At 58.6% G+C, this 24,304-nt stretch overlaps 2 protein-coding genes across 10 annotated transcripts in view; both read left to right on the top strand.

The window, feature by feature from the left end:
- The first annotated feature begins 301 nt into the window (after positions 1-301).
- Positions 302-10,477, top strand: OPN4 (opsin 4). The gene is made up of 10 exons (XM_032608826.1): positions 302-681; positions 1,905-2,050; positions 3,129-3,262; positions 3,584-3,787; positions 4,444-4,615; positions 5,058-5,222; positions 6,153-6,260; positions 7,092-7,272; positions 8,461-8,604; positions 10,439-10,477. The coding sequence occupies exons 1-10, from the start codon at positions 538-540 to the stop codon at positions 10,475-10,477; spliced, it is 1,437 nt and encodes a 478-aa protein (XP_032464717.1). The 5' UTR covers positions 302-537.
- An 896-nt stretch (positions 10,478-11,373) lies between these two features.
- The window catches only part of LDB3 (LIM domain binding 3), a 60,484-nt gene continuing 47,553 nt past the window's right edge, over positions 11,374-24,304 (top strand). For 5 of the 9 annotated variants that reach the window (XM_032608306.1, XM_032608307.1, XM_032608310.1 and 2 more), the window contains exons 1-3: positions 13,319-13,411; positions 22,771-22,922; positions 23,405-23,480. In XM_032608306.1, coding sequence (XP_032464197.1) covers positions 13,319-13,411; positions 22,771-22,922; positions 23,405-23,480 — 321 coding nt within the window. Of the gene's footprint in view, positions 11,418-13,054; positions 13,199-13,295; positions 13,412-22,770; positions 22,923-23,404; positions 23,481-24,304 lie in introns of those variants that run through there. The other 4 variants (XM_032608312.1, XM_032608315.1, XM_032608314.1 and 1 more) reach the window with 3 other exon arrangements.

Genomic DNA, 24,304 nt, shown 5'->3' on the forward strand with positions numbered 1-24,304 from the left:
GGGGGCAGCAGAGGCTGGTCTTGATGAGCTCAGGGAAGAAAGAGAGCCTGGCCAGAGGGGAGGACAAAGTGCAAGGGCTGGAGACTGGCAATCTCTTCTGAAATATACACATACACACATATTCACATGGACACACACTCTCATACTCACACACACACACACACACACTCACTCGCCCACACATTCACACATGCATGCTGCCATCATCAGGGACCTGTGTCAGAGGGAGCTGGGGCACCGAGTGACCGGGCATGTACACCCCCAGCTCCACTACTTAAAGGTGGGGAGAGACCCTGTGACTGTGAGTCGCCATAACTGAGACACTCTCTCCTTTGTGCTTCACTGGACGCAGAGCAGCCACCAGCCCCAAGAACAGCTCCAGGCTGGGTCTACGCCGGACATAGGAACAGGCAGCCGGTAGACCGTGAAGGGGTGCTGAGGATGGAGGAACGTTAGGAGGCTGGGCACAGCTAATATCCTGAGCTCCCTGTGCCCTTGACTTCTCTGTGGGCTTGAGAAGGGCCACCCCACATCAGGATGAACTCGTCTTTGGGGACAAGAGCCCCACCGGACCCGGCCCAGGAATCCGACGGCATAGCCACCCCAGCTTCCCGCAGCAGGTGGGACAGCTCCTGGAGCAGCACCTCCAGCCTGGACCACCCTCCGCCCATCAGCCCCACGGTAAGCCTGGGGCGAGCGTGTGCATGCAGAGCCTCCCTCCTGCTCCCTGGTGCTCTTCCTAGGGGCACACGGGGGCTTTGACAAGGTTCCACAGCTCTGCTGTGGGACCTTGGGCATGTTACTGAACTTCTCTGAGCCTGTCCTATGCAAAGAGACCAATAGAGGGGAGTGTGGCAAGTTTTCCTTCCTCGTGGAGAGCATCCAAGGAACAAAAAGGCCAGCCCTGTGGGACAAAGGGCTGGAATGGCACGTCTATTTCTTTCTGAGGCTAGTAGGATGCCCCCCAGAGCCTTCCAGAGAGGAAGGCCTGCCCTGGGCCTCTGGGTTTGTCCCAGCCCAGAGCGAGGTATTTGGTGCCTGCTTTTGCTTCCATCATCCCAGCCAGGGCCCAGGGCCATACTCCAGCAACCCCACCATTAACTGGGGAGGGATGAGGGCACCCTCAAGACCAAGGGTTGCTGGCCTAGGTTCTGGACAGGATGGGAAGGCTCCAGTAGGTACAGGGGCCAGGACAGGACAGAAATTAAACCACTCCCTTCCCTGGCAAGGAGCTGGGGTGGGAGGAGTCTTTAGAGCCTTTTGTACTGGCCTCATAGGATCATGACCTCCCTACAGTGACCCAGGAGGCCTGAATTTTCTTTTTAAAAGACAATTCTTTTTCTCACTCTCACACCAGGTGTCAAAGTCAGCCCTACCCAGTTATATAGTGGGAGAGTACAACCTCCTTCTTTGAGGCTGGGAAGGGTGTGGGACTCCTGAGAAGAGGGGCACCACCCCACTCTACCTCCCCAGAGTGAAAGGGGACTGGAATACCATTGCTGACTGTCTCGGGCACTTGGGATGGGGCCCATACAGAGGAGAGGAATGCACCCAGGAGATGGCTCTGCCTTCTCCCCAAGGAAAGATAAAGTCACTCCAGCCATGTCCCTGCTTGCCAAACATGTGTCTGTCTGTCCTACCAGCCTCCAAAGGTGATCTGAGCTCACTTCTAGAAGACTTTTGCATCTGGGCCATGGTATAGGAACTTGGGCTCAACTAGGAGACCTGTGTTTCCATTCCAGCTCAGCCACTTGCTAGCTGTGTGGACAAACGGCTTTGCCACTCTGAGCCTGCCCGCCTGCAGCGTTTTTTACCTGCCCCATTGGGAACGCTAACTCTTCTTCTCTGGACTATTTGAAGGTGATGGAGTCATGTGATGCCCTTGTTTCTCTGTCTCTTCACAGGCAGCCAGGGCTCAGGCTGCTGCCTGGGTCCCCTTTCCCACGGTCAATGTTCCAGACTACGCCCACTACACCCTGGGCACGGTGATCCTGCTGGTGGGGCTCACGGGGATGCTGGGAAATCTGACGGTCATCTATACCTTCTGCAGGTGCCTGGTTGGCAGGATGGGGGCCTGGGCACTGAGGGCAGCCAGCCATGCAGAGACAGGGCAGAACACAGGGTGGAAATTCTGGTGCCAGCTCTGCCAGGGCACTGTTGAGTCTGGGTGGGGAGGCCAGGGCCAATGGTCTCAGGCTCAGGCCTCCATCTTCAAACCCAGGAAAGGGGCCCAAATGTAATCCAGGGCAGCTTGAATGGCACGTTTAATTGGACCCCAGGCACACCGTCTGTGTAGGGTATGTGTCCCTATGACACACACGTCTCTGCCTATTCTGCCCTGCTCTCGGCTCACCTCCAACACCTGTCCCAGTGGGCACCTTCCCTCTGCCTCAAAGAGCAGCCCTGGTACCAGGGTCCTGAGTCCTCAAGCCCTTCAGCAACCAGCCCTGGCCACCACCCTTGGCTTCCTTCGCCACCTGCCCCACTCACCGCCTGAATGGCTGAGACAGGCACGTGGAGAAGTAAACTCCTGGCTCTACCACCTATTAGCTGAAACGACTTGAGCAGGTTACTTATCTTCTTTGGGTCCACTTTTCTTGTCTGCAAAACGAAGCTGTGATTTACTTCATGGGGTCAACGTGACAATTAAGTAAGTTTTTATATGTGCGGTGCCCAGCAGATGAGTGAATCCTGGCTGTGTCACTTACTGAGTCTTGTGACCGCAAGCCACTTCACAGGTGGGAGCCTCAGGGTTCTTATCTGCAAAATGAAATGGGGTGAAGGCGTAGATGTGAAGACGGATGATTATGGGAGGTGAGGTGTGTGAAAGTACCTGGCCTGTGGGCACCATCGTCAACTCCTCTCCCCTTTGCCAGCCCCGAAGGTGAGGACTGCAGGAACACTGGCAGAAGGGGAACAGGAGTGGCATGAGTTGCTGCCTTGAGGGGTTTCACTTCTTAGCCCACGATGCCAGGCTCCAGAGCTGTTTGGCTGGTACTTGCCAGGCAGTGGGATGGGCCTGTGGGCCAGCAGCTCGTGCCTGTGTACAAGCATACACGTGTGTGCACATGTGTTTGAGGGAAGCTCCCCAGCAGAAGCACCTCCTGACAGTTTCTGACCCCTCACAGGAGCAGAGGGCTCAGGACTCCTGCCAACATGTTCATCATCAACCTCGCAGTCAGCGACTTCCTCATGTCCTTCACCCAGGCCCCCGTCTTCTTCGCCAGCAGCGTCTATAAGCAGTGGCTCTTTGGGGAGACAGGTAGACACTTGGGACTCCCTTTTGCTGGAGGGAGGAGGAGGGTTGGGACAGGGGATGTCCACAGTGGAGGGGGGCCCAGATGAGAAGGCGATGTGCTCTTCCTGGGCAAAGAGTGGGTAGTCACCCTCAGTCTCATGAGTTAGCAAGAGGTTTCCGTGAGCCTCTGTCAGATGCATGTAGGCGGGGTGGAGAGGAACTAGGCCTGCTTTCCTTGAGAGGCGAGCGTATGAGCTGAGTACACGCAGTCCACAGACCCTCCTTCCCCTGGGGTATCTGATGGGCTCCCTGCCAAGGACTGAGGTCAGGCAGCTGTGCCCACAGGCTGTGAATTCTATGCCTTCTGTGGGGCTGTCTTTGGCATCACCTCCATGATTACCCTGACGGCCATCGCCCTGGACCGCTACCTGGTGATCACACGCCCACTGGCCACCGTCGGGATGGTGTCCAAGAGGCGGGCGATGCTTGTCCTGCTGGGCGTCTGGCTCTACGCCCTGGCTTGGAGTCTGCCGCCCTTCTTTGGCTGGAGTAAGTGGGCTCAGGGAATCAGGGGAAGGGAAGATAGGCTGGGAGGGGTACGTTCAAGGGGTGGGTAGGTGGACTTGGGTTGACCAGCTGGCAGGAGGGGCCGAGGGACTGCTTAAGTCTCAGAGCAAATGGACATTCAGGGGGCATGGCTAGCAGCAGGGGGAACTGAGGCTGTACCATCAACAATCAGAGGATAACCTGGGCTCCCATCCCCAAATACAGAGGGGAAGACCACGTGGTTCCTGGCTGGCGGGAAGTGACAGGTGCAGCTGATGCTGAGTTTGCAATGAGTCAGACAGGCAGGAGTTGGGGTGTGAGGCCTCAGCAGGTAGGAGGGTCAGCAGCAAGGCACCCGCCCTTCTGAGGCAGGACCAGGAAGCTGGCTGAAGTCTTGGGGGAGTAAGACCCTGCGGCTATGGTGAGGTCTCTCTTCCAAACTGGCAAGATTGGGTGGCAGTGGACTTTGCCAGCTGTCTCCTGCTAGAACCAGCTTGGAAAGCTCCCCTCCACGTGCCCCGGCTTCCTCACTCCACTGGGCAGGGCTGGGGCCGGGGCCAGTGTTTGAGAAGTTCAGACCCCACATCCAAAGCCCCTGCTGGATGAGGAGCCTAAGTCAGCGCTGCCCTGCAGGCTGAGCACCCGCCCCTGGTTCCCAGGTGCCTATGTGCCCGAGGGGCTGCTGACCTCTTGTTCCTGGGACTACGTGAGCTTCATGCCATCGGTCCGCGCCTACACCATGCTGCTCTTCTGCTTTGTGTTCTTCCTCCCCCTGCTCGTCATCATCTACTGCTACATCTTCATCTTCAAAGCCATCCGGGAGACGGGCCAGTAAGAGCTGGGCGTGAAGGAGGGGCTCCATGGGAGGGGGGCTATGCCCCTTGGCCAGGGCTGCCCGTGACTCACATCTGTACCCACACCCCAGGGCACTCCCAGCTCCAGATGGGCAAAGACCAGCTCAGTACATGTGCTTATGGGATGGGGTGCCGAAAGGCCAGTACAACCTGGGTGCTTAGAAAAGTCTCAGGAGACACGGTCTTCTGAAGCGTGGGCCTTCAGCCTTGGTCCGGGGGCGTGGGGGAAAGAGAAGACACGACAGGTAGAAGTGCAGGGAGGCAGCTTAGGCTGGATATATTGGGGAACTTTCTGGGAGTCAGGGCTGCCTGCACTGGAAGGGATGGCCAGGTCCAGGAAGGCTCCCTGACAGCAGCCATGACCCTGGCACTCACTGCAACCCGAGTGGGGTCAGACCCAGACTCTGCATGCTTCCTAGAGCTCTCCAGACTTTCGGGGCCAGCGAGGGTGGTGGTGAGTGCCCCTGGCAACGGCAGCGTCTGCAGAACGAGTGGAAAATGGCCAAGATCGAGCTGTTGGTCATCCTTCTCTTCGTGCTCTCCTGGGCCCCCTACTCCACTGTGGCCCTGATGGGCTTTGCTGGGTGAGGGACTGGGGCAGGGGCTGGAAGGGTGGGAGAAGGGTAAGGGGACCCTGGGGCAGCCTCTCCCTCCCCAGCCCAAGCCCAAGCCAGCCGTCCTCACACCCTAGGTCCAGTCTCACAGGCTTATCCTCCCCCTGCTATGAGATGCCCCACGGGAGCCAGGCCTGTCTCATTCCTGGAGGCACTAGGAGACATGCTGGGGGAGTTCTGGGCCACACTGGGTTTGGTTTGAGGGCCTGCAAGGGCTACCAGGTCCTGCCAGATCCCTTGGGAATATGCAACTTTGCCTGAGGTTCTGGTTTCCTCTTCACCCAGACTGTGGGCACACAGCCAGGGTGCTACTCACCTCCCGCCCTCTAGTCCTTTGTGGCTAGCGTCTGCGGACTTTGCTACCTGCAGCAGCGTGGAGGCAGGCCAGACTTCAGGAGCACTTTGAGACAGTGAGAGCTAGGAGTCCTTGCAGGTGCTTGGGTATGAGACCCTCTCCTTGTGCAGGAACGGCCTGGTCCCCTCTGGGGCCCTCCTGTGCCATTACTCTCAAGGAGCCAGGGGCGCAACAGGCAGCAGAGTTCGGCGGGGCATGGGGAGAGCTGGGCAGAGGACCAGAGTCTCTGGGGGTGGGGAGGGTTTACTGCCAGCAGGACAGGCTCCAAGGGACAGTGGGACCTGGCGAAACCTCCAACCTGGCACATCTTCTCAGCACCCCTCCCTCAACTGCTCCCTGGGTTCCCACTCCCCTCAGATCAGGGTTCTCCCTGGCATTGCAGGCCCTCCCCCGGGGATGACTTGGTCCTGCTGCTTTGGACCAGGCTGGGCTGTGCCCTGGCAGGGCTTGGTTGGCCTATGAAGAAGGTTCCTGAGAGGGCTGGTGGGTTGTGGAGTCCCCAGGGAGGGCCAGCTGGCAGAGGGACCACAGCTTCTCTGTCCTAGGTACGCACATGTCCTGACGCCCTACATGAACTCGGTGCCAGCTGTCATCGCCAAGGCCTCTGCCATCTACAACCCCATCATTTATGCCATCACCCACCCCAAGTACAGGTGTGGCCCTCTGCCAGAACCCAGCCCCAGATCCCCAGTCCCACCCTCATGGGCATAGAGGGCCTGGGCCTATAAACGGGGGCAGAGGCCAGCCATCTTTCCTGTCCCTTGTGTACATGCATTGGGTGGGGAACTCTAGCAGCTGAGAACTGGATGGGATCTGGAGCGGGTGTGACCCTCTCTGCTGTCCCAGCTTCCTAGGAGGCTCAGCTTGGAGGGACATCAGAGTTCCCTGGGCAGTGTCCAATACTAACTGGGATTTTCAGAGCTGAGGCCAAAAGGCAGCCAGGATGGCTGATCAGCAGTGCTGCAAAGAGAGGCCCCCAGACAGAGGCAGCCTGGAGGGATCACAGCAGGGAGAGCTCCACTGCACTTCAGGGGCCCTGGCAGAGGCCTGGGGTGCTGGCCCAGAGTGCTCTCTGCTGATAGAATCCCAGCACAGCTGGCCTCTTCCACGAGGGGGCCTTCAGTGCTTCCTTTTGCCTGCTGGTGTCAGTAACCCAGCACCCGGCTGAGGCCAGCTGTAGGCCTTAGCCCGTCCAGCTCAGAGGCGGCTCAGGAGGGTTCTTGGTCCCCATTTGCAGAAATGTGGCTTAGGTCAGCCACTCGAGAACTGAAAGCAAGCATCTGGCCGAACCTGCCACCCTAAGGCTCTCCCTCCATGCCCACGGACCCAGTGTCTCTCTGCCTATCCTCATAACCCCAATGTCTTTACGTCCCCAATTCCCCAGAGGCTCTTTGTCCACTCCTATTAGCCCAGTATCAGTCTATCCATCCACCCCCATCTCCTCAAGTCTGTCTGTCCATCCCCCTAACCTGCTGTCCTTGCAGAATGGCCATCGCCCAGCACCTGCCCTGCCTCGGGGTACTGCTGGGCGTGTCAGGCCAGCGCACTGGCCTGTACACCAGCTACCGCTTCACCCACCGCTCCACACTGAGCAGCCAGGCCTCGGACCTCAGCTGGATCACTGGACGGAGGCGCCAGGTGTCCCTGGGCTCTGAAAGCGAGGTGGTAAGGAGGCTGGGCTCTCACTGACTGGCACCTCGCCATCCTTTCCTCTGGGCGGGGCGGCCTCTGAGACTCAGGGAGACTCAGGGACCCTCAGGGACCTAGGACGCTGGCAGGAAGAGCCCCTCACCACCACCCCCCCACAGCCCTCCCACACACCATCATCCCTGCCAGACAGGGGCACTGGGGTCAGAGAGGCAACATGTTGGCCCAAGGTCACCCAGCAGCAGGGCCTGGACGAAACATGGGTCTTCCAACTCCAGGCCGCCTCTTTTCCATGCCAGCACTATCCCAGGGCCTTAGAGCCTCAGATTGAAAGGACTAGCATTTCCGACCCTAGATGGGCCTCTAGAGAGACAGGCAGGAGCTAGCTCAGGACCCTTCATCCTCAGCATTAAGCGCCCTCCTCCTGGAGCTCACAGGATACAGTGGAAGGAGCACTGGCTCTGGAGTTGGGGGACCTATGTTCAAGCCTGAGTTCAAGTCCTTACTGTGTGAGTTTGTACAGGTCACTCACCCTCTCTGAGCCTCTTTGTCCTCCTCTGAAAGGGAAAATCATCATGTCCACATCTAAGACTAGATAGGGTGCCCATGGAGGCTGACCCCACCGCTGTGGTCAGCCATGGGAGCTACCAGTCTGCCAGCCCCTACTTGGGGCCTGGAGCTCTGATGCCCCCTGATGTCACCAGGAGAGTTCCCTATGACCTGAGCCCCTGTCCCCAGCTCCTCCATCATTGTGCCTACAGGGCCCACTCTGGGCCTCACCAGGTGCTTCCACTTACCTCCTCCCACTGTCCCCATCCCTGAGGGTCTCAGTTGAGGGGCTGAGGGAGGAGCTGCCAGAGGACCCATCCCTGAACTAATGTAGTAAACATCAAGGAGTGAATCTTATCCATTAAGAGGGCCTAGATCCTCATGAAGACATACCCATCCTACATGCTTAAGAAAGCACACCAGCACACACACACACACACACACACACACACACACACACACACACACACACACATCCCAGCAGACGCACGCACAGTTTGCAAGGGTTTGGTGACCAGCAACCCTGTAAACAGTATTGTGGGCTTCACCCCAGTGAATAAGTGTAGAGAGGATGGAGAAAGGCCTGGTCAGGGAGGGGGCAGAAGCAGGGATGCAGAATGTCCCCCTCACCTCACAGGGACTCTCCCACTCCCCCAGGGCTGGACAGACACGGAGGTAACAGCTGCTTGGGGGACTGCCCAGCAAGTGAGTGGATGGTCCCCCTGCAGTCAGGGCCCGGAGGATGTGGAAGCCAAGGCCCCTCCCAAGTCCCAGGGACAGGAAGCAGAGGCTTCCGGAAAGGTAACTGGGCCCGGCACCTGCCAACCTATAAAAGGGCGGGGATAAGGAGCAAGTAGCCCAGGGAGCGGCCCGGAAAAGGGAGCAGGCCCAATGCCCTCTGGGAATCACCCCCTCCCTGCACCTCCCAGCTTTCCCTTGCTCACCTGGGGGTCCTGGGTGTCTCCATGACTCCAAGGTGTTCTAAGCAGGCCTGAGTGTGACTGTGCCTGAGAGTGTCTGTGTGTGTTTGTGTGACCTTGACTGTGCATGTACATAGCAGGTGGTGGTGGCTCTACCGTACTACGATGAATGTACGTCATGTATGTAAATGTGTGTGACCATGTGCCTGGCACACACATTCTGTCCCTGTGGCACCGTGGGGCATGGGATTGAGTGTGCCCTAATGTGTCTGCTCTAAGCTGTGCGTGTGACCAAGTGTGGGTGGCACGTACCTCTCTGTGTTTGGAAACTGGGTGTACCTGGGGGCGTGGGGCTGCAATCGGTGTATGTGCTCACTGCGAATGCCCTGAGATTAGGGTATCGCCCAGAATACTTGTGGCTATTAAAAGAAGGCCAGCTGTCAGCCCAAGTGCCTATGGAACGGAATGTTGATGGTGATTAGAGAAGGCCATATTCTGGAACGCTGGAAACGCCGTGCGCACAGGTCCTGAGGCTGCCCTGCCCCTCTGCTGACAGCTCCCCACCCTGCCCCTCCACTCACACCCACACCACACCCCCAGCTCCTGCCTTCCTCCCCCCAGGCTGCTCCCCTGCCTGTCCCAGAGAGGGGGAGCCCTGGGCTGCTCCCTGCAGTTGTGGGGCCCCTGTCTCTTCCAGCGTTCCCACCCCAGGGAGCACCACTCCCCAGGTGCCCCAGCCCTGAGCCCGGGAACTGTTCATGACCACAGAGGCCAGGGCAGAGGCCGGCAGCGTCTCCCAGGCTGGCCGGGCAATGATGAAAGGCACTGTGCCTCTCCTGGAGAGACTACCGGGCTGGGGTGGGGCGCTGGGCAGAGAGGCACAGCACATCAGCCGTCACCTAACGCGTGTGATAAGCACTGCCAACGAGGTATCAGCACACAGGGTGCTGAGAGCAGAGGCAAGTCCCCAAGGGCTCCCAGGAAATGTGGAGGTAAAGCAGGGATTGCCAGGCAGGATGGGACCGAGGAGCGGGGATTGGGCGGTTCAGGCTGAGGAAACAGCCTGTACAAACATAGCAGGGTGTCCCGCACAGAATGTTTCTCTGTGACCCCAGGGGCAGCCAAGGGGCTCTGGGAGCTGGCGGTGGGGATGGAGGAGGGAAGGGGGCAGGAGGTGGTAGGAGCCATGGGGAGGCCCACTAGGTGCTGTCATGAGGGGTCTCCAGTCACAAGCCTGGGGGACAGGGAGCCCTTGGAGGGCTTCGCGGGGCACTGAGGGGCTTGGTCAACTTAGCAGATTAGCCGGGCCTCCCCGCAGTGGCTGCGGAAGGACAGGTTGAGTGGAATGGGCCGGCAGAGAGAAGATGGGAGGAAGTCGGTAGGACAGGCAAGGAATGAGGCATTTAAGACCGCAGGGAGAGAGGAGACGTCGGAGCATGTGGAAGAGGACTGCAGGGAAGGGGGGAATTGGATTGTGGGGGTGAGGAGAGCTCGGTCCCGACCCCAGGAGTCCGAGAGCCTGGGGACATGCCAGAGGGACGGCCTGAAGGTGGCCTCGGACATCGCCTGGAGAAGGCCCAGCCCCCAGCCAGGACGAAACCTGGCCACACAACGCCCCTCTGTCACGCGGTGCCCCTAAACACAGAGGGTCCCTGGGAGACTACTCCCAGTGGGATACTCCTTGAGCTAAACAAATGTCTGCTGTTTGCTTTCAGACCAAAGGGCTGCTCCCCAGCCTGGACCCCAGGATGTAGGGTGCCCATCAGTTTGTCTTTCTGGGACATGCCCATGTCTCCTGGGACATGTCCAACCCCATCACCTCCCCCTCACACACACACAGACCCAGGATTACCCTGTGGGCCTGCGGGCTTTGGAAGTGGCCCTGTCACCCAAGCTGTGCTGGATTCGCGGCCCTGTACTGCAAAACTCCTGCTCTGCAAAGTGGTCTGCACCCACTTCTCAGCTCAAGAGCCTGTGCCCCAGGCTCAGCCTGAAGAGTGGGCACCCAGGCCCTCTCGCGGCCCGGAACACAGACCTTCACTCGCTGGAACCCGTTACTCACCTCTGGCTTTCCCCCCAGAGTGCTATTTCCACCATGGACCACCCTCTTCTGCACATGTGCATTTTCGGGCACACTCTCCTGTGTGTACACATTTGCATGCGCACCAGGTGCACGAGTGCACTCACCGCACCTGTGGATTGTTTCAAATCAGTGTCTAATTCACCCCAGGGTGTGTGGCTCTGGCAGGATGTAGAAAAATAAAAAGCGGAGAAGGTCTCCGACAAGCACAGTCTCTACCTATGGGTGCCACCGTGGGAGAGAGGCCCAAGGCCTGGCCTCTGATGCCGACAGCAGCCTCTCTTCCTCCTCTCCCTCTGTCCCCCACCTCATGACTTTCACTCCTAAAACCCCATCTCAAACTGCAGGGAGCAGAGTGGAGGAGGGGCAGAGACCAGGCTTGCCCCCATCCCTGCTCCCCGATGAGCTGCTGTTACTGGGAAGCAGCTCACGCCCGGCTTGTGAGTACCAGCTGCTCTCTGGCTGGCTTTGGATCTCCCAGGGGAGGCAGATGGAGGGAGGCTGGCCTTCCCCTTTAAGAGCATCCTTCTTGCTCCCCCTCCCTTTCGCCGGAGGCAGCATCAGGCTTCGGGCAGGCGGGTGCTTGAGTCCAGAGAAAGAGCCTGCAGCTCCAGGTACAGCCTAGCCCAGGGTTCCCCATCCCTGTGCAGGATCAGCTCCTTCCTTTCCCCGCACTGGTCACGCACTGCTGCTGGATCCTCACCAGCCTGGCAGGACAAACACCCTCCTCCCCTGGAGAGGGGATAAAGCTGGAGTCAGGGATGGATGGGGTGGGGCCTGGGGGAGGGGCAGGGGATGGGATGGGGGAGGTCAGGGTGCTGGCCATGAGCTGCTGGCCTCCCGGGCCAGACCGAGGAAGGCAGGACAGCTGGGCTGCATGACACAGGGCAGAGGAGGTGGTGAAGTGGGGGAAAGAACACAGGTCCCTCTCTGGCTTTTCCACTTGATATTTCTGTGACCTTGGGCAAGTTACCAAACGCCCCTGTGAAGTGGGGACTCCTTCTTGTCATGCATGTTGTATGTGTTAGGCCCAGAGTTTGAGGTGGGGTGTTGGCAGCTGGGAAATTTCTCACACCCAGGCCAGTACTGAGTCCTCAGGGCCCAGCTCAGGCCAGAGCCCTCCAGGAGGGCAGAGAACAGAGGGCTCAGTTGCCTTCCCTGAGCCTCAGTTTCCTGAGCAGTGTGGGCCTTGATCTACCCCCAGACCACACAGAGCCTGAGGTCTCTTCTGAGAAAGGGCTTCTGGAGGTATCTTGGCTCAGAGACCACAGTGGCAGGAGTCCCGAGGGGCCTAGGCCCCCATGCAGAACATACTGTCTCTGGGTTATGGACTGACCACAACACACACATTTTCCCCTCCCAGCCCCTTCTGGCCCCTTGTCCCAGCAGCTGAGCAAATGGCCTCTCCTCCTCTCCTCCCTGCCCCCTGCCATTCCGGTGCAAAGGGCACGGGGGCCTGGCATGCAACACTGGCAGCTGGAGCTTTCCATGCTGCTCTCAAGTTTTCAGAGCACAAATGAGACAGGAGAGCCAGGAATAACTGCTGGGCCCCAGAGGGTCTGGAGGGTGGGGGCCTGCCCCAGACCTGCTTTCAGACCCTGCACTGAGGGTGCAAGCAGGGGGCCCCCACTGCCAGCTTTGGGTATCAGGAGGTGCCTGCCACCACCGGCAGCCCGTTATCTGGCACGAGTCCCCATAGGAATGAGCTCAGACTCCAGTATGGCTTGGGTCTACTACCTGTGTGACCTTGGGGAAGTTACTTAACCTCTCTGAGCGGGACAAGTGGCAGCCTCTCAGGATCTGAGGAGATAATGGCGTGGAGGGTCCAGAGCTGAGCTTGGCCATGCCCAGAGCTGCTGCTATTATGATGGTTGTTTTTATGGTTGGACAACTCTGGGCCCTGAAGTTGTCCCTTATCTTGGGCCACCATGAGGATAAGAGGCAACTTCAGGGTCCTCACCAGAGAACACAGGGCAGCAAAGACCCAAGTCACAAAGCCCCTGGCCAAGGGAGCTCAGCCACGGTTTTCTGGGCAAGGGGGTGGGTACAGCCAGGCAGAGAGGGCAGCTGGGCAGTCTGGGCTCTCCAGAGGGTGGAGGGAGCAAGGAGAGGAGAGCAGGGGGGCAGAGCATAATCACTACCCTGGCCAGGCCCCTCTCCTGCCCCCTGGGGGGTGCTGGGTGCCGGACACCCCTCCCCAGGGGCTATATTAGCCTTGTGAGTCACAGTGGACCCGCTGGGAGGCCGAGGGCGGGCGGGCACAGTGTAGGGTTACAGTCCATTTATGGGAGCAGCAGAGGGCAGATATCAGTGTCGATGGCATTCGTTCCCAGCTATTCTTAGGAGCCTCTCAGGAGCTGCACACAGCCCGGCCAGGCAGAAAGGGACGGAGCAGGCAAGGCCGGGGGGTCGGGGGCAGGGGCCGAGGTACGGGCTGGGGAGGCAGGGTGCGTGAGGGTCCTCTCACTCTACTCTTCGCCCTTCATCCGCAGAGGCCGCCGCTGTCAGCGCCAGCATGTCTTACAGCGTGACCCTGACCGGGCCTGGGCCCTGGGGCTTCCGTCTGCAGGGGGGCAAGGACTTCAACATGCCACTCACCATATCCCGGGTGAGTGTGCACGGCCCACAGCCTAGAACCCACAGGGGCGGGGCATGCTCAAAGGAGGGTGTGTGCGTCCATCCCTCCATCTGTCTGTCCTCCCTGAGGCTCTTGGAAAGCAGAGCACACTTTCCTGGTCTGGGGGTGGGACTGGACCCAACTGGATACTGCCGGCCACAGGCCCCTGGTCTTGGCCACAGCTGTTGCCCACCCTCGTTGGCTGGCCTATTATGAGTGTGAAACATGGGCAAGCGGCTGGTGTTTTGAGCAGAGAAAGAAATGCCAAGTTTGCAGGCCAGGCAGGCAGGTGGACAGAAAGTACAGGGCCTTCCTAAGCCTTTCTCCGGGAGGGTGGGCTCAGGGTACCCCCCAAGCCTGGAAGTGGGCAGCTGCTTTGGGGAAAGAGCACTCCTAGCATGGAGAGGTCAGGTGACAGGCGGGCAGATGGTTAGATGTACAGACTGCTGACCTCGGCTGCCCTGCTGTCAGGGCTCGGAGCTGGGCTGGGCTGGTAAGCGGTCTCCTGCATCCACTCCATCCCAGACCTGAGATAACAGTCACCTTCTACCCCCGCCTTCCTGGGGCTGCTGTGGGACCTCACACTGGCTGGCTTCGTGGAGCTGGGCCTTCCTCGCTTGCTGGAGGCCCCCTAGCCATTCACCTACAGCTGCTCTGCCTGCCTGTCTCAAGTCTGGTTCGCCATGCTCACCTGGGGAAATGGCCTGTGTGTTCTGCAGTGTCTGTGATCAGGGAATGGCACTGCCTGATGGGAAGGTCACAGATCTTTGGAGATTGTCTGAGTAACTCTATTGCCCAGCTGGAGACACTGAAGTACAGAGAAGCAAGAAGCTAGATCTGCTTGAGAGGAAGCGGTCTGTGAGAAGGGACTTTGTTTTAAACAGTGCTGTGTCCCTGGCACCTAGACCAGTACCTAGGACATAGTAGGTGCTCAGGCAACACTTATCAAGTAAAGGGAAGTCCAGCAGAGGGGCGCTGAAGGCCTCAAGGCTCAGGGTGGACTGTGAAATGTGCCAGGGCAATCACAACCCCTGCCTGGTGGGGTATGCTGAGACTGAGCCCCAGCAGTGCTGGTGTGGGCACAAGGGGGCAGGCTGAGGCCCCAGGCTGTCACTGGAGGGTGATGGATGGGCAGGGGTGTCTGGGTCACTGCTCACCTGGAGACAGGGAGACAGTTTCTTTTCCAGGGCATGGAGACTTGTCTTGGGCCTGAGGGTGGGATGGGGAGGGTGGTGGGGAGGCACTGAGGTAGGCAGCCAGGGAAGGCCTGAAAGGTGCTTGGCAGAGGGGGCAGGGAGCCAATGTCCCCACTGGAGGCACAGTCCTGGCTATGCAACCAAATGTGGACACTTGGGGGGACACTAAGATGGAAAGCTCCACTCAGGGGTGTTATGGGAGCCTCACGACAGCAATAGCCTCACAACAGCCTCACAACTCCTCTGGGGTGCTGGCCTGGCTCTAGTCCAGGAAGAAGGCCTTGGCCGCCATCCTGAGGGAGGTCTGGCTTATTCCAACCTGAGTCTCCAGACCCACTGCCCTGGAAACCCCAGGGTCCCATATTAGAAGGGCACCCATAGACTTACACATTCAGTCTGATGATATGGTGACACAGGGGCATTTGAGCCCCAGCAGACACACCCCCTCTGCCCCCAGGACCCTGCACAGCTCCCCACACCCCTGGTTACAGGTCTCCTCCCTGTACAAGGCAGGACCCTCCACCGTCACTCTCATGGGTCCACCAGCTTCCCACGCCTGGGACTGAGCCTAGATCTCCCCCAGCCCCACTATCCTCAAGGCCTCCACCTGGTGGAAATTAGCCTCCTGGCTCAGTGGCACCCAGGATAGCCGATGACCTCATCCGGGGTCTATGCGCCACCTGGCCCCAGCCAGCCCAGGGCTTAAATTGCAGCACAGAGGCCTTAAGCTAGACAGACAGCAGGAAGAATGTCCTCACTGTAGGCAGGGGGTGTATTGGGATGTACTAGAGCCAATGACTAGGGGGGACTTTTAAAAATAGAACCCGCAGCTCAGGCAGGGCATCAGGGGATGGGTCTCTCAATTCCCTTCAGAGGCGTGCCCCCAAATCACTGAGGCCATGGAACCAGCTGGACTGGGTGCTGGGGCCTTCCCAGGGCTTGGAGCTTCTTGATAAGTCCTCTGGTGTGCTGCTGATACCCTGGGCTCCGGCGTCCCAGGCTCAGCGTTGCTGGCCAGGCAGGCCTCGGGGCACTAGCCCTGCCCTCCCAACAGGGCTGTGGTATTTCCTGCTGGGGCGCTCCAGGTCCTTCTGCACCAGGAACTTCTCCCCTAAGGGGATGCAAGGCCAGAGCTCTCTGGAAGAATCCTATTTCCACTGCAGCCCTGACCTGCTTCCCACAGAGGGGCAGTAGATGTCCTGGCCTGAGTCTTTGCGACAGGGCAGTAGTGACGTATTGTGGTGGGGGGACTCGCAAGGGCGGGGCCGGCTCGTTACCCCTGGGCACGCACACTGTAACCCTGAGGCAGGCGGGCAGGCAGGCAGGTCTGGGATTGGCATCTCACTTCAGAGCCGGGCAAACTGAGGCTCCAACTTGCTCATGCGCTCCTGTGACCTTGGTAACCCCATGCCTGCTTCCTCACCCTCTGGCTAGGGGCTAGTAGAAAAGCACTGCGTGGGGCCGTCCCCTGTGTGCTGCAGCTCCTCCTGTAAGAAGGCTGGCCACGTGCAGCCTGGGTGGTAGCTCCTGTACCCACCCCACCCTGCCCACCAGCCCCACAGAATCAACCTTGGAGCAGTAACAGCCCCTCAAGTCCTCCCTTCGATGGGTCTCAGCCTGAGGACCCACAGAGAAACGGGCTCAGGAGGGAGACTCGGAGGGTGGAGGGGAAATGCCTTTATTTATCTTGGACAGGTGTGGCTGGGCCTGCAACACGAGCTGCCCTCCCACCCCCACCCTCCCCCAATCCCAGCCAGTCCTCCAGGAAGTGGGCAAGGGGTGGGAGCAGCCAAGAGGGAACAGTTCCAAAGGTCCAGCCCCCACCCCTGGCGGGGCAGCTAGGCCTGAGGCCAGGGCCACGGTCTGGGGCCTTGCCTCTTGGCGCACGAGTTGCAGCCCTTGATTTTATGGCAGCGACGTATGCTTTTGTTTGGCTCTGGTACTCACAGCTGTGTCAACTTAGAAAAGTCAGTTCACCTGCTCAGCCTCAGTTTTCTCATCTGTAAAATGGGGATGGTACGTCGGTAAAAATACACGTGAGAGTTCTTTCTAATGTGCACTTATGAAAATACACCTATTTTTCCACATGGGCTGCTTGTGAGGATGGGGGAGTGGTGGAACTGAGCCTGGGCCCAGGGGGGTCCTGCCTTTCTGCTCCAAGGCCTCCACTCCTTATGGCCTTACCCACAGGCCCAGCAGGCTCACCTCTGCTCCTTTGCTGTTCTCGGTTCCAGTATTTGTCAGACTCTCCTGGCTGTGGTGGCGACACAGAGGACAGAGGGTCCCCGAGAGGGGAAGGAGGACAGGCTGAGATTTTTCTGGGGCAGCTGCACTGGTGATTCCTGGAATTTTGAGGCCGTGGTGCTGTTTCTTGGGCAGCGCCTAGCAGTGCTGACAGCAAGTGTTTATAGCCATGCTGAAGGTCAGGCAAGCCTCTGGAGGGCTGCTGCAGGGCTGGCTCCCGAATGAACGAATGGGGAAGATAACCAGACAGTGGCCCACCGCTGGGGAATACATCCTTAGAGGTTCCCAGGCCAGGCCCTCTCCCAGCATGCTTCTTCTCCCTGGTGCACAGAGCTGTTCCTGACCCCGGGAGGTCCCTGAAGTGAGTGGGCATGAGGCTGGCTGGGTCCTGGGGAGAGGGCCTTCTGGGGTCCTGGGCCGGGACATAGGACAAGAGCAACTTCACTGGCAGGCCCCCGGGGGCTCCTCGGGCTGAAGACGTTGTGAGACGGCAGCAAGTGCGAAGAGGGCAGGGCTTCCTGGGTGATGTCTGCTGGGCCTGCTGGGGCAGCTGTCCTGCCTGGGAGATATCTCCCCAGTTCCCTGAATCTCCCTCTTGTCCAGGGGCTAGCCATGATTGAAAGGCCCCCACCCAGGGCCCTTCCATTCCCAAACACAGCTTCCCCACCCCTTTGAAGCCAGGATCCACCTCTTCCCAGGAACCATTCTAAGTAGCATGAAGCAGACTTTGCCATCCAGGACCTAGAACTGGGGGACAAGAGGAGAAGAAAGAGACTCAGAAGGCCAGGGAAGGGTGTGGTCAGCTAGAGAGGGGGCCAGTGACCCCTGGCTTTGGCACAGGGAAGTCATTGGTATGTGTGGAGTGGTGGGGGCCAAAGTCAGATGGCTGATGTGAGAGGGATGGGAGACTGTAGAGGCCAGACCTGCTGGTCACTTCTTGGAAATGCCTGGTGGTGAAGAAAGGGAGAGAAACATGGCAGGAGCCAGCTGGAGCAGCTAAGGCTTTTTTTTCCAAGACAACTTTTTGAGAGCAGTTTTAGGTTCACCGCAACATTGAGAGGAAGATAAAGGGATTTCTCATAACCCCTCTGCCCCCATGCGTGCACAGCCTCCCGCATCACCAACGTCCCCCTCCAGAGTGTACATTTGTTATAACTGATGAAACTACACTGGCACACCATTACTACCCAGAGCCCATAGCTTACGTTAGCGTTCATGCTTGGTGTGTACGTTCTATGGTTTTGAACCAATGTATTATGACATGTATCCACCATTATAGTATCACAGAGAGTATTTTCACCGCCCTAAAAGTCCTCTGTGTAAGGAGAGGCTTTTTGAGCAAAGATAAGACTCTGGCTTTCTTATCAGCCAGGGTGGGGTTGGAGAGAGGGGCCATGGGAAGACAGAAGCCTCCAGTGAGAGGGCAAGGGATGGAGCAAGGCCCCAGGGGAGGCCAGATGGGAAGGGAACAGAGCATGGCACGACAGTAATTTAATCACACAATGTAAAATGCACTTAGGGCTCCCTGGAAATCCCCCGGGATGTCAGCCTGGGAAGGTCAGGAGGAGATGCGGGAAGCTACACAGTCCACAGCACCCACTCACTGCCTGCCCTTGGCTCCCATCCCTTGCCGCACCTACACTGGCAGGTCTAGAGGGAAAGCAAGTCAGGGACCTGTCTGCCTTTAAGCACTAGGAGTGATGGCTGGGACCTTCTGCGGAGCCCAGTGGCCCCCTCTGCTGCCAGGGAGCGAGGGAAATGGGAGCCAAGGGCATGGGTGTGCCTGAGCCCCAGCCGGTGCCTTGCTTCCCTGGGACCCTGGACAGAACTTCTCTCCCCTCCAGCTGATGCTCAGGCCCCTCTAGGGACAGGACGCTGGCTCAGGACTGATCGGTCAGGGCTGGCCCTTCGCACACCACTCTCTGCCAGCCCCCGATCTTGTGTCCTCTGGAGGCAGGGGCTGCAGCCTCCCAGACTCCAACCCCTGGCACCTCCCAGGGGAAGGGGTCAGGTACAGCACTTGCACCTCCTCGGTTGGGAGCTTCCCTGAAATTGTCTCAGCTCTGCACTGTCTTTGTATAATGCCCTATTTAATGATGAAATCCTCTCCACAATCCCGGGAGAAAGGCATCATGGCTGTCTTTACGCAGAGGTCATGGAGGCTGGCACTGCAACCTCAGGTCTGGCTCAGACTACAGTCCGTGGTCTTTGCTCTACTGCTTCCCCCCAAGGCACCCGACGGTCACGGGGGCCACAGCTGCTCCCTGGCACCGGCTATCCCTGTGCCCCCTCTGGGGTGCCCTAAACCATGGCCCAGCAAGGAGGGTGGGCTAAGTGGCCATCTTGGCCCCCAAACACCTAGAGCCTGCCTTAGGGGCTTCCGAGACAGGACCTCGGTCCTGGAGCTCCGCCCATGGCTGGGCTCCCTGTGGAGAGGTGGCTGGTGACTAGAAAAGGTGAAAAGTGAAGTGGGAATGAAACAATCATTACAAAGAATTTTTCAAATGCTACAGAGGGGCTAGAAAGACTTTAAAGAAAAGAAAAAGAAATCCTCCAAGGATTTAGGAGCTTTGGGTCTTTTCTGGGACAAGGAAAGCAGAGGGAGGGGGCTAGGGAGTCAGACAAGAGGTACATGGGTACCTCACACCTGGACTGCACGCTTCACAAGCCCTGGGCTCTGGGCAAGTGTTCAAGGGTGGCCACACCCTTCTGCCACGCAGGCTGCTCCTGCAGAGCGAGGAGGGATCTGACGGCCCTTGGCCAGAGCTGAGGGGCAGCTTCCTTAGAGTCCCTGCCTCCTTCTCTAGGGAGACCTGGGCAGAACTAGCAGAGCGCCTCTCTACAAGAGGATTATAGCATCCTCCACCCCACCAGCCCGAGGGGTCTTGAACCCTGCTCAGGGCAGCCAAAGGTCAGGCCAGCTGAGCCCTGACGAGCACACACAGGTGCAAGGAGAGGCGCCAGGGGCAGGCTGGAGCCAGCTTGGTGGCAAATTCCTCAGGGGGTTTGGCTGTTGACCAAGCCTGGGGGAGCCTGGGCTCTTCCCTGGGAAAAGGATCATCTCAGTCTATACCTGAGGGTGAAGGGGAGCCAGCCAGGGCCAGGCAAGGGGAAGGTGGGAGCCCTGTGGGAAGGTATGATGTTAGCTAACCCATGCCTGAGGGAGAAATAAGTCCTCAAGGCAGCCTGGGAGGGAGGGCATTCCAGATGGCCCCGTGGTTTGCCCTAGCTGATCTGGCCCCAGCCTCTCTTGGATGTCATTCTGGTGTCCTTGTTCACACTTAACCCATGATCTCCTGGACACAGCTCTGGTCACCTCTGCAGGCATTAGGCCCTCCCCTCTGTCTGGGGTCTGTGGCTGTCCTGCTTGGGAGGTCCCTGCTGCAGGCTGATGGCCCCCTTCTCTGTGGATGCTTAGAAGCATCTGGGGGAGCCCTGGGTCGGGAAGCCCTGGCATGGGGGTGTCCTGCTGTGGGGAAACCCTGTGGGCAGTCCACTAAGACAGCAGAGGCATTGCGTAATTCACCCTGAATGGGAGCATACTGGCGTCTGCTACTTTCTCTGAAATGCTTCAAACATAATATGGATTGATGGATGGAGAGAGGGATGGACACTTGACCAGCAAGTTGAGTGAAATGCTGCAGTAGAACCTCGGTGGTGGGTATTCGGGTGCTCCCCGTAGAATTAGTTCTGCCTTACTGTGTTTGAAGGTGTCTACAATAAAATACCCGGAAGAGCAGAGGCCTGAACATGAAGCTAGAAGGTGTAGGGAAAGGTGATTTTCTTGCAGGACAGGCCTGGCTGGGCAACTCAGTTTGCCCTCAGGAGTCCCCTCTCAGCCTAGAAAGTGTTTTGCTTTTCTTTGTTGTCGTTTTTTACCCTTTGCTTAACCGCTTAAATCAAAGGAAACAACACACTCCTGTCACTAGTAGAGGCTCTGTACGGCCATTGATTTGGGGATAAGGGCGACGTGTGTTTTGAGATGGCCCGAGCGCTTCCAAGATGCCCCTACGGGAGCCTGGAGAGTAGGCGGGGCTTGGCAAACCGGACACTGTGGCTTCCTGACAATCAAGGCATTTGTTTCTCTATTGTCCTGGCCTCATCCCAGCAGATTCCAGGGGCGGTGGGGAGGCTGCTCAGGGCGCAAGGTGGCCAGTGTTTAAGAAGGTACCACAGTTCCTGGGTCTGAAATGGCGGGTCAACGGCAACTGGCAAGAGTTCTCCTGGTCTTGCTCTAATCACTGGGTTAACACACATGGTTCCTGGCCCACCCTGTAGAGCCTGTCTGGGAATGGGCTGGAGGCTGGTGACTGCAGGGCTCTGGTTACGATGAGAGTTCCCTCCGAGGGGCCTGGCAGGAAGTTTCCATCCATGTCTGAGAGCCCAGAATCTGGCCAGAGGCCCACCGAGGCCTGGCACCCAGGGTATGGGACTGTCCCAAGGACCTCTTTGGGCTCCTTCTAGGATGGTCCCCAAGCCTGGGCCAGAAAATGGCTTCTGCCAGCATTAGGAGCCAGCCTTGTCCTTGGGGTATAGCCAGGAAGGTGACTGGGATGTGCCCAGAGAAGCCAGGAGGACTGGCTGGTGGGCATGTTGGGGAGGAAAAGCCAAGGGACACCCTCTAGGCACAGCTCGGTGGGGGGTGACTCCCAGGGGCTCCTCTTTCCTATGATGTCACTGGAGGCAAGCCCGGCCCGGCACCCCGTGTGATGTCACAGCGTGCTTCCACATTATGTCGTGGGGGTCAGGTTATAAAATCATTCTGTGTGATGTCAGGAGTGGGTGCAGCCAAAGTCTCCACGGCATCCCATGAGACGCCTTTAGGGATGAAGCTTCACCACGCTCCATGTAATGTCACTAGGGGCCGGCCCGCAAGCTATTTTAGATGATGTCACTAGGCCTTCCAGAATTTTGCATTTCATGGGATGTCACTGCATAGGAGGCCACCATGGCATTCAGGGTGCTATTACTGGGGGCTGGACATGCAGAATTTGGCATTGTGCATGTCACTGGGAGTGTGGTCTTCCAGACATTGCATGGGGGGTTGGTGGGGTGGCATATCCATGGCATTCTATGTGATCACACTGGGGGTAGGGCCCCCAGACGCTAGCATTCTGTAATGTCACTAGAGTGCAAGATTTGGGAACTGGCCTCCACATCTGTACCTCCCCTTCGGGAAATATGAAGCCAACCACAAAGCACTGAGCTCCATGTCCCAGCTGACCTTGCTCCCGCAAGCAGGCCCGACAGCCCTGCCAGCCCTCTCTGCACACCTGCCACAGTAGAGTACGACACACTTACACTAGGATGCTTTTGTGAGGGTACGTTTGGCCGGCCTACTGGCCTGGCAGCATCTCTACGGCAGTACTGCGTCTTAGCGGCTGCTGAATTCTTCTGGAGCCTGGAAAGTGTGCCATGGGTTTTCAAGGTGCAGGTGTTATAGTAGGCTAATTGGTGTAACAAACAACCCCCAGTTCTCTTAGCACAGTGGAGGTTTATTTCTCGTTCATGCAACATCCAATTCAGTGCTCCTTAGTCATCTCCCCTCCAAGCAGTGACTCCATGATCCAGGTCCCTCACAGACAGTGGCTTGGCTGTCCTCCTCTGGGTCCTCTGCATCCAGTCAGCTGACAAGCAGAGAGAGTGCAGGATGGCAAGATGGTTGCTAGGGGCAGGCCTGGAAGTGGTGTGCATTGATTTCAGAGCTAATCTCATGGCTGCGCTCGGATACAAAGCACCAGGAAATGTGGTAGCTCTGTGCCAGGAAAAGGAAGCAGGCTTGGTGGTCATAGTGAATGAAAGACAAAATGGCAAGCCTCGACTGGATGATCCCTGGTGATTCTTCCCTGAGGACAGGCCCATCCTCAGGTCACCCTTCTTATGTTCACCTCCCATCTGCTACCCTCTCAGATCACACCGGGCAGCAAGGCCGCCCAGTCCCAGCTCAGCCCGGGTGACCTTGTGGTGGCCATTGACGGCGTCAACACAGATACCATGACCCACCTGGAGGCCCAGAACAAGATCAAGTCTGCCAGCTACAACCTGAGTCTCACACTGCAGAAGTAGGTGGGAGCTCTCCAGAGCAGGGGGCAGAGGTTGGGTGTGGGCACCAAGGGCCTGGGAGAGGAGCTGTCCAGCATGGACCCAGCCTTGTGCTACCGGACCGCACAGGGAAGTGAGGACAGCCTCTGGACCAGAAGAAGGACAGGCCCAAGTCATCAAGCACCTGCCATGTCTGTGCCTCATGTTACAGATGAGCCTCAGAGAGGGTGGATAACGGTGCTGCTGGTATGTGGGCAGCCGGGCCTGGAAGCCAGGGTCTTCCCTGCTTCCTCTGTGCACAGGCAGCCTCCCTGAGACCTAGCAGAGGCCCGTGGCTGCAAAGTACCCCAGAGCCGTGACTTCTCCATGCTGGTCAGGCCCAGGGGACACCCAGGTCCTCTGCCCTGGCTCCCTGGGTTCCGGATGCTCTCCCCTCTCCAGTCCTTCTCAGGCAGGAGCTCCTGGACCCAATGGCAACTGTCTTCATTTCTGGTTTTTCCAGGTCAAAGCGTCCCATTCTCATCTCCACGACAGCGCCCCCGATCCAGTCCCCTCTGCCTGTGATCCCCCACCAAAAGGTAGGTGCTGACTGTGGGTGGCAGGCTCCACTCTGGGCCGTGGTTCCCGGAGTGCAGCCCCTGGTCTGCCTGCCAGACCCTCGGCTGGCCTGACTCTGGCAAGGTGGGGGGATCAGCCCAGCCCCAGCCCTGCCCTGCCTCGGCTGATGCCGGGGAGGTGGCGCAGACCCCCTGGGGAGAAGCGTTCAAGCCCCATAAAATGCTGCATGTAGGGGTGCCCGCCTGGGTGCTTAGCCAACACCCTGGGCCTCATGGGCAGGCTGACAGGAAATCCACTTAGGCAGCGGTGTTTTCAGGAAAGGGACCATTCTCCCAGCCAAGTAGGGACAAGTGTCCAGAAGGCTCTGACCCTCATCCTCCTGAGGGCACTGGGGAGGGGGGTGACCGTGGCATGAAAGCCGAGGCCCCAGTTTGAGCTGGTCACCCCAGGAGGAGCTCCCAGGCACGGGGGGGCGTGCTGGCCCTCAGGGTTTCTCCTGTGTCACAGGCTCTCTCCCTCCCGTTTCCCTTTCTCCTCCCAGTTGCACGCTCCTATACCACACTCAGAAGTGCTGGTGCAGCCAGCAGGTACCAGGCCCCTTCCCAGCTCCCTCTAAGCAGCTCAACCCTGAGGGACCCAGAGCATGGGAGGCCTACCCCACCGCTCCTACAGGACTACACACTCCCGCCACTCTCCACCCCTCCTTGCAGGACCTCATACTGACCCTGCCTGTCCAGTGGGGCAGAGTGGGTGATGGGCAGGGTGGGGAGAGGGGACAAGAAGAAGATGACAGGGGGTCTGGGGTGGGTGACAGATTGAGGAAATGGGCAGAGGGCTGTTGGGG

This window comes from Phocoena sinus, chromosome 16 (assembly GCF_008692025.1).
Source record: "Phocoena sinus isolate mPhoSin1 chromosome 16, mPhoSin1.pri, whole genome shotgun sequence".
NCBI lineage: Eukaryota > Metazoa > Chordata > Mammalia > Artiodactyla > Phocoenidae > Phocoena > Phocoena sinus.

Excerpts from the sequence above, each read along its gene's own strand:
- OPN4 (XM_032608826.1), top strand. The coding sequence starts at position 538 with ATGAACTCGTCTTTGGGGACAAGAGCCCCACCGGACCCGGCCCAGGAA. Across the intron at positions 682-1,904 it reads CTCCGCCCATCAGCCCCACG|GCAGCCAGGGCTCAGGCTGC; the intron begins GTAAGCCTGGGG and ends GTCTCTTCACAG. Across the intron at positions 8,605-10,438 it reads AAGCAGAGGCTTCCGGAAAG|ACCAAAGGGCTGCTCCCCAG; the intron begins GTAACTGGGCCC and ends GTTTGCTTTCAG.